This window comes from Perkinsus marinus, assembly GCF_000006405.1.
Source record: "Perkinsus marinus ATCC 50983 genomic scaffold scf_1104296962770, whole genome shotgun sequence".
NCBI lineage: Eukaryota > Perkinsozoa > Perkinsida > Perkinsidae > Perkinsus > Perkinsus marinus.
The window spans coordinates 159698-170047 of NW_003205331.1; the positions used below are offsets into that span (position 1 = coordinate 159698).

General features: G+C 45.0%; 3 protein-coding genes across 3 annotated transcripts in view; 1 reads left to right on the forward strand and 2 right to left on the reverse strand.

Annotated features, from left to right (window-relative positions):
* Nucleotides 1–775: 775 nt before the first annotated feature.
* Nucleotides 776–2824, reverse strand: Pmar_PMAR000554 (spermidine synthase, putative; the record flags this gene model as incomplete). The annotated part of the gene is made up of 10 exons (XM_002771454.1): nucleotides 776–853; nucleotides 1140–1219; nucleotides 1268–1397; nucleotides 1627–1724; nucleotides 1776–1972; nucleotides 2014–2075; nucleotides 2126–2211; nucleotides 2258–2351; nucleotides 2635–2773; nucleotides 2820–2824. 10 exons carry the CDS (start codon nucleotides 2822–2824, stop codon nucleotides 776–778), a joined length of 969 nt encoding a protein of 322 aa, XP_002771500.1.
* A 925-nt stretch (nucleotides 2825–3749) lies between these two features.
* Pmar_PMAR000555 (hypothetical protein) lies at nucleotides 3750–4791 on the reverse strand. The gene is made up of 2 exons (XM_002771455.1): nucleotides 4435–4791; nucleotides 3750–3898 (listed from the first exon to the last, which is right to left on the reverse strand). Exons 1-2 carry the CDS (start codon nucleotides 4636–4638, stop codon nucleotides 3755–3757), a joined length of 348 nt encoding a protein of 115 aa, XP_002771501.1. The 5' UTR covers nucleotides 4639–4791; the 3' UTR covers nucleotides 3750–3754.
* Nucleotides 4792–9755: 4964 nt separating this feature from the next.
* The window catches only part of Pmar_PMAR000556 (thiolproteinase SmTP1, putative), a 6591-nt gene continuing 5996 nt past the window's right edge, over nucleotides 9756–10350 (forward strand). Inside the window, exons 1-3 of the mRNA XM_002771456.1 lie at nucleotides 9756–9880; nucleotides 9930–10024; nucleotides 10075–10194. Of these exons, the coding sequence (XP_002771502.1) occupies nucleotides 9783–9880; nucleotides 9930–10024; nucleotides 10075–10194 (313 nt within the window). The 5' untranslated portion in view covers nucleotides 9756–9782. The remainder of the gene's footprint in view (nucleotides 9881–9929; nucleotides 10025–10074; nucleotides 10195–10350) is intronic.

Sequence of the window (10350 nt, forward strand, 5' to 3'; positions counted from 1 at the left end):
AAGGCTCTGTCTTCACCAGCAGCCACATACTACAACACATTCCAATCTGCTCTTTCTCCCGCCTAAAAAGGAAGTTTAGTTCGCTTCAGTGAGTGTTGGGGACTTCATTCGCTTAATACGTCGGTGGATTCTATACCGTAACGGTGGTGATTAATGTCCATCAGCACGCTAACAAAATTGGGCATGCACTCGACGAACCTTCCCTAGTATTATCGCTCGTGCTTGTAGCACTATCGCTTTGACATGCGATTTGTCTGATCTCGTCAAGCTGTAAAACAGCCAGAAGGTGTGTGTGTATGAGTGTTAAGTCCAAGGCCGACACCACGGCTTAGTTAGACTCGCATCGATGCGCATTAGCTCACCAGGGATCAGATTAAGCCTATTAAATTGTCTCGTCACCACGGCAAGGAGTGCTGTCCAGGAGACATGTCAAGACACTTCCTTTCCTCTCGGCAGAATTCGCTTCTGGATGGTAGATCGTCGGGAACCAATGTTTCGGATGAAATGCAGTACGTCGCAATGAAGTTATGACTATCGTTGGGAAGACAAAGCCACCATTAGCTGCTGCAATTCCTTTTTCCTTTCTTGGTGTTAAATGCCTCATGTTTCCAAACGGAGAGAGCTTCAGCGACTCGAGCAGTTGACACTGTGAATGTTGTAGCAGAGATTTGCATCAATTTTAGAGGTCCCCGGTTCAATCCGAGGCCGGGACGTTTCTCACCACTTAAAACACCAAACCGTGAACACTTCCAACAGAAACGTAGTAGTAAAACGCTCAATCACGCTTACAGAAGATGGGCTTCTCAACAGTAAAGACATCATCATCCTTCAACTCTGCAATACGTCTACGTACCTTACATCACCAACATTCTCTTTGTATTACTATTATCAATAGAAATCACTAATGTTTTATATTATTAAACCAGATTCGGGGTTTTCATTAATTTCATTTTTCATTAGAGAGATTATAATGGACTTCCACTCTAGTGATATGAAAAACACTAGTGAAAAACATTTTTCACGACTACTGCATTTCGCAAGTATCGCGTTTTTCACCAAGTATCACGCCACTTGACGTAAGACTCCAATAAGCGCCATATGAATCCTTTCACAATGACAACGGAAAATCAAAAACCTACCGCTTTAGGCAAGGCCATCATGTGTTTGTGCGTGATGCCATCGTAGTGTCTGAGTGCATTGAACTTCGCCTCTCCAATGCCTACAACGCAAAAGCATAGAACTCCAACCGGGAGTTGGCACACACTACGTTTCTTGAGCTCAGCAGTGATTTCCTCAGCATTGCGATCATAACTGGCGAGAGCCTCGGCACTTTCAGACCCCACTGTGAAGCCCCAGGGGTAGAAGAAAGAAGGAATGTCAGCGAAATAGGAACGCACCTGCAACAGCAGCAGTGTTGAGAAATATTCACATACTCAACCACGTGTTGATGGCAATGTGGAAATTCTGAGGAAATTTCGGGAAATTCTCGTTGGTTTTTGCATACTTCAACCCCAATCCTCTCGAAAACTTGTATAACTGGGGATACTCCCGAGCTCAGCTGAAAATTTTCCAACACTCTACAGCAGACACACTTTTATGCAACTTCACGGACCACAAATAACATACCATATCTTCCCCAAAAACAGCCTTGAATGTGTTACGAATAGTGAGATAAGGATCAGTTACTTCCGGGTTGCCAGGATAAGAAAGGTCAACTCCAGTGCCTACCATAATTTATTCAAATTACGTCTTTCCTCAAAAAATCCCAGACTTACTCTGAGTGACCAAAATACCTCCTTTATTAAGGAATTTCTCCAAAACTTCCTTGTAAAATTCCACAGTATATAATTTCCAGCCCGGACCCGCATCCAAGGGGTCGCAGATGTCCATCACAATAACGTCAAACTTATCAGCATCACTTTTCACGTTTTCCACAAGCCACTGATAAGCATCTTCATAGTAGCATGTGAATCTGCATATCTCCTTAACTTCGACATATTCTTATCACTCTACCTAGGGTCTTCGAAAACTCCCTCGTTCCACTGAGTCATGTGCTCTCTGCAAAAATCCACAACCTAAAAACCAAAATCAACTCGAAAAAAAACTTTACTTTTTTCCGTCATACCTTCTTATCCAAATCAACCATCACGCATTTCTCCACAGACTTATGTTTCAATATTTCCCGAGCAGTAGCGCCCTCGCCGCCGCCACCTAAGCATGTCCAACCATCACATCTCCAATATCACTTCCTGGGTACCAATGTAAACCCTCTTAGGATTCGGATGGGCCAGCATGGCAGGATGGACCAAAGTCTCGTGATAACACGCTTCATCAGTTTCGCAAGACTGAACCTGAATTCGCTTTCCTCAGTCGAGCTCAGAAGTTTCCTCACTATTCCCACGCGAATTCTGATAGGAGTATACAGAAACCAACGAAAAACTCCCAAAATTTCATCAGAATTTTCGTATTGTCACCAACACATGTGCTTGTTTATGTGCATAATTTCAAAAGTGGAAATTCACAAACGAATTCATCTTCGAGTGTACAGAAAACAACAGAAAACCTCCCCAAAATTTCCTTAGAATTTTCGCATTTTCACCAACATGTGCATATTCTCCATGAATACTTCCTTACTTGATTATCAAGCACAAGAGTTCGCCCAAAACACTTGCTCTGAATCAGCAAAATGTCTTGAAAATCGCTCTTGCCCTCAGCGAGTATCTTATCCACCCCAACAGTGTACGCTAGTGAAGGAGTAACCTTCTCGCGGTAACTGAAATCTCTAATCTCGGCCTGCTTGGCAATCACGAGCCTCCTACCTCATAGTAGACGAGTCCATACTATCGCAAGGGAAAGAGTAAACACTGACCTATGAGCCTCTCAAAATCACCAAATAATAATTACCAAAATTACTCTATCTCAGCTATACCGTAATCTACTTAACAATACCGACATCCTCTCATGAGAGGCTTTCACTTTCTCTCAAATCACCACAAAAATTCTACATCCTCTCACACCCCAGCAACACGCGAAACCGCGACTTCCTACAACGACAGCTTTTTACGAAAATTGGAACAGAATCGATTATTTTACGGCGCAACAACAATCTCGCTCGCCCAAATATCTTACGTCTCAACATGCCAAGTAAAGTAGCAGAGTTGTTGAGTCAGTAGATGGTCAGGAGATGGTCAGTAGATGGTCATTGTAACCATATTCTAAATTTGGACTTCATAATTGCGAAGCGAGCGAAGCATATACCGCAACAACAGACATTTTCGCGTTGTGCGTGCGTGCAGAATTATTCTAGCTTAGCTACGAAGCGTAGGCGTCCACCAGATAGATCAAACGACTCCTCTATATGCCGAGGTTTTGGGAAGAATCGGAAAACTCGATTATATGAACAGCTCGAAAAGATATGCACGGAAAACTTTAATGACGGAGAAATGTCCTACCCGGGGATCGAACCCGGGACAAACTCCAGGATAGGGCTTGGTGCGTCTATTGAGTGAATCAATTGACGGGGACTAAGCGAGCTTCGCCCCATCGTCACGAAGACCTAGCTCCTATTGTACGCGTAAGAAGCGATTCTGGGTTTCGAAATCAGCTTAATAAACGACCGCTTTATATGCCACACCATTCGCGTGAGCACTTTTTATTTTTCAACAGAGAAAGAATCGTCAAGTTCCGTTCTAGACGTTTTGGTGTAGACTTCGTGGATATCGTTGTAATAACAACTCCACATGCTAGTATAGTTTTAAACAGTTTCCCGTTCAATCGGCACACCAGCCCTGCTAGGTAGAACAAAGAGATCAATAGCATCGAAATTATCAATCGTAACTCCTCCCTCTACATCGGGAAGGTCCTTGCCATCTTGTCTAGATACTAGTGAGGCTCGAACCTGAACATACTACCATCATCTCACTGAGGGAAACTGTTTCTCAACGGCATATTTTTCAGATCGAAACTTCGTATAAGCGTCAAGCTTCTCACAATACACATGCAAGCTAGAAATAGTTTTCCATCTAGAGCCCACAAACCACAACATCACGAGAGGAAAGGAAGTATCTTCACAGAGATTATCTCGCCCTGTGGACAACACTCCTTGACAATTTAAAAGGCTTAAACTGATCTCTCGTGAGCTAATGTGCATCGATGCGAGGCCAACTAAGCCGTGTTGTCGTAGTAGGCGGTGGACGTCAAACTCACACACCACTAAACTCCGTATATCTCTTTATTTTTTCACGTGCAAAGAACAACTTTTCAGGAACTTCCTACCAACATAAAAGTGTTAGCCTTGGTGATACACCTCTGAGAAACTCCAAGCCCTTCAAATTGTCAACGAAGTTTTCAAACACTCTCTACTATATCGAGAAAATCTTTCTCCACGATCGTATTCACACGTTACACCATTCTTGTTCTACCGCATATCCTTACCAAATGCTGCATACGCACAGGGCCAGCCTTTATACCAATAACTGCCAGACCAGTCAACTCCTTCGCAACACCAGGGATAAGTGTCACCAACTTCGACCCGGACCAGCCGCTCAGAAATGCTCCCCAATCTGCTGGAGGGGCTATCACGACTTGCACTCGAATAGCATCTCTCAGCGTTGGCTCCAACTTCATACGGATTCGCATTGGAACGAGCTCTCCCACAACAGCGACATCCTTCTCCAACACAGTTTGGACTACTATTGTGTTAAAACGACTATCCAAGTGCCTCGCGGAAGGTGTTGCATTAGCATTGCCATGATTTGGTGATGATATACTTGCGGCGATTGGTACCTCTAGCATACTACACAACAATGCTACGCATGGTGACACGTACTCAATATAGCATCACAACGCAGACTCCTGATCGTATGATTGCTTCCTCGCCTCAATGAAAAATGTGTATATTTCAACAGTGGCTATACGCCCGCGAGCAAAAACTTAGTTCGAAAATGTGAGTTATTCCCCATCTTAAAACGAATACACACATGGTCGGTGACAGTACCGATTGTGGAGGAATTTTAGGAAATTTTCGTTGCTTTCTGGACACCTCTACTCGCATGTAAACTTCTATAGTAAATGAGGGAACTCCTAAGCTCAGCTGAGCAAAAACAAAAACTACTTCTGATATTAAGTTGGTATTCCTTATCAATTCGTCGAGATAACGCGTTGGTATAACAAACGCAATAACGCTCAAAGAGCTGCGTTAATCCCTTCAAGAATTCCACATGCGCATTTGGGAATTTTCAGACTGGCTCCATGTCCAACCGTGTCTTCTACTGTCGCTACGAGTCGTAACTCACGACACACTCGAATTTCACATTCACTACCCCGCTCAGCATTCCGATATCAGTAAAAGAACTCAACACGCGAGAGCATCTGTCGAACAATAGCATGGTCACAATACCACTACGACACCAGAGGATCATATGCGGTGCGTCAACGTTTTAAAGGCAAGTTGAATAAATTCGCACAATTCTTGAGAAACTCAATTTACCACCCATTCTCAGTTGGTCACTGTAATCAAAACTCATGCGAAATCGATTCGCGGTGTTTTCGTAGTGATAATCTCAGCCGTTCTGTGTATTCGATTTGCTCATCACACGCGAACGCACTGTACATGCACAGAGCAATATCAACCACTGACACGAAAAATTACTGAAAATTATCATCGGAAATATTTTAGTGAATACAAATAAAAACCCTTAGTAAATCGCATAGAATCAATTTTCGTCTAGTCCACGACATCAGCTCGATCGATTGAATTTTAAATTTCAGAGTGAGTGAAGTCCAGGTAATTCAACAACCATATATAAGAGCGGCTGACCTCAATCTCATAGTACCCGGTGAGAGACAGGGGACGCGACAACAATCAAAAATCGTTTCTCATTCCTTCCAAGTCAACACACTACTCTCATTCCCCTCGTCGAGTTGATAGCCGTGTACAATGTGGAAGGAAATCCTCAACCTCCTCATCTCCCTCGAATCACAGGATCGCCATCATGAGTGGCGCGAGCATACCTAGGAGTTTAACGGAAGCAGCTCGATTGACTCTACCCCACAGGGCACATCATGAACCTACGAGCGGTAAATATATACCACATGGCATTTTCTTAACCATTTGGGAACTCAAGGCAATGGTTAATGGAATCTAGTGATTCTATCTACAATTAGACTCATAAACTCATCAACTAGCTTCGAGCTAAGCTAAGATTCCATAGTTGTGCAATCTACACAACTACACATTTGTATTGGCACTCCTTTTCAAAAATCACTTAGAAATGATCGCCTAAAATTCCTCTAAGTCAACGAGAGTGTATCCATCATAAACCACGAGGGCAGCACTACACCTGGAAGAATAGAACGCTTTTAACCGATTCAAAGATTATACAACAATATTGCGAAACGAACTGAATTTTGAGTTTCACAGTGATTGATAGGATACCTGGACGAGTGGTAGCGGACGAGGAGGGGCTCTGCAAAGAAGTTTGAAGGAAGTCAACAAACAGTGAGAGAATGCGATGGAATTCCTTCATATCGTAGAACGGTAACGAGAAGAAAGAGGCGCCGAACGCACTGAGTGAAGGCAAATAAGTCTAAAAGTCATTACCATAAATCGGCCAAAATTCACGAATCTGCTACCACGACCTGTATTATTATCATCTATAAGGCACAGAATGCCAATTCGCAGTTCATATAACAACGCATAATACTTCTGTGACCAGTTACTATACCTTTCAGAAATCTTTTTGGCGGATTAGGCTATCAATTCAGCTGATAAGGAAGTCACCTTCGCGGACAGGGACATCAATTTAGCGATGAAGGTTGAATGGGGAAATCAATTTCGCGAATAAAGACATCAATTTCATGATTAAGGAAGGCAACTTCACGAGGGTGATTACGTTTTCCCAGGGCAGAAGCGTGGTTTACAGGGCACCGTAAATCGCTCGCCCGAGTGGCGGAATTTAAAGGGCGATCTGGAACTTCGAGGGCAGGGAGGGAATTGCCAGGGCCCTAGGAGGAAATTGAGGGCACCAGAGCGCACGCCATGGCTTGGTGATTTTACAGAGTTTTGGGTGAAAATGGAGGGCGAATGTCAGTTTTTCGGGGCAGACAATGATGACTCGTCATTGACGAGTCCATAACTTGTACATATGATACACAAGGCCGAACATCCAATCGAGGTATAATACACTGAACCTCGGTTACCGATTCGATCAGACCGAAGACCGTTGATTGCAAACAGAACATTTGAATTATTGCATCTCGAATGAAAGTGGCGCTGAAGTTCAGTGACTAGGACAAACCACCTCAGTTCACAGGATAGCACACTATGTATCGGTTTGATATCGCTAAACGACGTTTAGTGAACGCTACATGTTTGCGAATCGGTGGCTTAAATTCTGTATCAGACTCGTGAACTCAAAACAGTTAGGTAAGAAACTAAGTTAATGAGCTAAATTAGCTTAGCTAATTGAACCTATCGGATAGGTTCATCCTGCCCGATGTCCCCAAGGAGCTCTCACTGAAGCCAATTACTTCACATGCGTGCTCGTTTGTGATCATGAAGGTCTGAAAGTAATAGTGTTAGCATAGAACAATCCAACCAGGATGTCGCACCGTGCGACTCGCACGAGTTTAGTCAAAAAGAGTGCACATTACCTGGGATCCTCTCTGAGACTCTACCGTGACCCATCCATGCCTTCTCGGCTCTGATATCCGTGTTATACCTCTGCAGCGGGTTGGAATTTTTGACCGGCCTGGCCGCCCAAGTGACTGTAGGAAACTTCGCGAACATAACATCGGCCACCTGACGGCACTGATCAGCTTCTGCTCGAGCAAGACGTAGCCCTCCAGGATCATAGTCAGACGAATTAGATTGGCCAATACCGCGAGTGTGTTCCTCCCATGAACGTTCGGCAGGTTGGGTTGACGCCGTAGAAGCTACTGAGGGCTGAGATGCAGCATGAAGATGTGGGCGCTGCAGGGAAACCACCGGTTGTTGAGTTGTACCTCGTCCAGTACTAATATTCCCGGGGGCGAAGGCCGGACGGGGAGAGGCTCGAACCGATCGCCGCCATGGTCCGAGTCCTAGAATTTATATTTCCCCAACACACACAGAACCAAGGCAGACTCTGCGACCGAACAACCCCCTAGCTGCTGCCGCTTGCCCCCAACTGCAGCTGCTGCAGTTGCTGCACCCATTGGCTAGATTCTAGCCACTAGAATCTCAATCCCCAGTACCTCCATTCCCATTGAACAGCATATTCGCATTTCATGCTCGGTTTTACTTTGTCCACTCCTCAGCAAACTGTACGAGAGTAGCCCCAAAAATAAAGCTCCAAAGAAAAACATTACCAAACTACAACCTGTATACTCAGTAAAGCCGATTTGGCAGTACGAAAATGGATAATCTAAAATTTCGCGATCGAGAGCTACTCAAAACTTTCCCAACCGTTCCCAGTTCAGCTCCGAATGTAGCCGATAAACTTACGATTCAACATAACGCAATCACTTCGTAAGAAACTAAAACCTTCCGCATAGTTGATCTTCCTAAAAACATCTTGCGCACTTGCAAATCCTTTAGCAAAGATTTGCCCTGAGATATCAACCTCAGACGAAATTGTGAAACCGTTAAGGCGAGCGAATGCTCTGCCCTGCAAAGGCGGGCATTGCCCTGAAAAAAAGGAATTACTCGTCACCGTTTCGCTGCAGAAGTGGCTTGTGAATTGAGAAAGAAGTAAGTTGGGTCACTCCGGAAGTTCCGGGCTGGAACTTCAATACGGGAGCCATATTGCAGGTTCTATTCGATTCAGAGCTTCCGAATCAGAAGATATCCACAGTCAGACGAGGACGTCCGCCAAGACAAAAGCCGTCCCCGGCCGGCACACTAGTGCTGTATCGGTTGCTCCGTGTGACTTGACGAAGGAACACGGGAAGCCAACTCGCCCTCACCTCGGTTCCACGTGGTCCCGAGTCGGAACTTCCGAGTCCTTGGATGATGAAGTGTGTGATCGAGTGAAACTGCGAAAGTTGTGTATGCCATACAGTGTATGGCATGTAAGTGGCACACGGTAAGTCGACACACGCTGAGCGTGGCACGCTCAACTGCCAACATAGAGAACTCAACTAGTTCCAATCACGGAAGCAGTAGCTCAAAAGAGATCCTCCGACCATCGCATCCTATCGGCGTGCGTGAAATAAGTTTGTGCGCTGTGTGATGCGTAATGCCTCTTACACTGACTTCTCACACAACGGAGATGAATTTCAATTGTGGGCACGAGGAGCCTCTGCGAATCTATAGGTACCACTAGGTATTGAGCGTGCTCGATTAATTGTCTAGTGCGACAGAGCGAATGTATATACAGTCGTCCCTGCGTGCTGCCCTAGTGGGGCGTGTGTGCTGGATGGGCGTTCGCACAAGGAGCATTCCAAAAAATGGAGGTTAGTTATCGCTAAAGAGAAGAGTCATTTATGGTCTTAAGCTAGTTTTCTTTCAACAATCAGCTTCAGATAAAATTTCAATCTGTTTTCGTTCGATTTCTTACCACCTGAGAAGCTGCGGGGTTGTTAAAGTTCCTCGGCCGAGGGCACGAGTCTGTGCGCTACAGTGAGTCACACGTAAGTGACGTGCGGACCGAGAATGTGTTCCTGTTCATTTTCGCTAATTCGTTGGACCCCGGAATACCAAGTCATCGATCCTATCATACTCTAGCCTTGTTCAAACTTCGTTGAGACTCACCGGTGAAGACTCGCTTTACCTACCAGTTGTATCGAGTGATCGAGTTGAAATGACTACCATCTCAGTCGTATTCCTCCTCGCCTTTCCTGTGTGCAAGGCTGTGGATCTGGAAGCCGCGGGCTTGGCTTTCATTGGATTCCAAAAAAAGTGAGAAACGGTGTGAATTGTATTCCGTTTATAATGCCTTCTTCTGCAGGCATGGTAAAAGTTATGACAATAAGGAGGAAGAGATGAAGAGAGCTGCTATCTTCCATGACAACTTGAATTATATCGAGGAAGTCAACGCCCAGAGTGAGTGATACCGGTCAGTTGTAAAAAGATGTGCGTACTGAGCTAATCAGACCTTTCATACAAGTTGGGAGTCAACGAATACACGGACCTGACTCTCGAGGAGTTCGCCGCCCTCAAGCTCAGTTCTACCGATATGAGCGAAGGCATGGGAGATGGATTTGTTGCTGGAGGTGAGATCTGAAACTCTCTGTGTCCGTTGGAAGCCTGTCGTTTCCGTGTCAGCTGGACCAACAACTACGACTCTTCCAACGTCGGTTGATTGGAGAAAGAAGGGTGTGCTCAATCCGGTTAAGGACCAAGGATACTGTGGCAGCTGCTGGGCGTTT

Coding starts and splice junctions, on each gene's coding strand:
- Pmar_PMAR000555 (XM_002771455.1), bottom strand. CDS start 4,638: ATGCGAATCCGTATGAAGTTGGAGCCAACGCTGAGAGATGCTATTCGA. Junction 3,899..4,434: donor CTGTGCGTATGCAGCATTTG/GTAAGGATATGC, acceptor TAGTATGTTCAG/GTTCGAGCCTCACTAGTATC.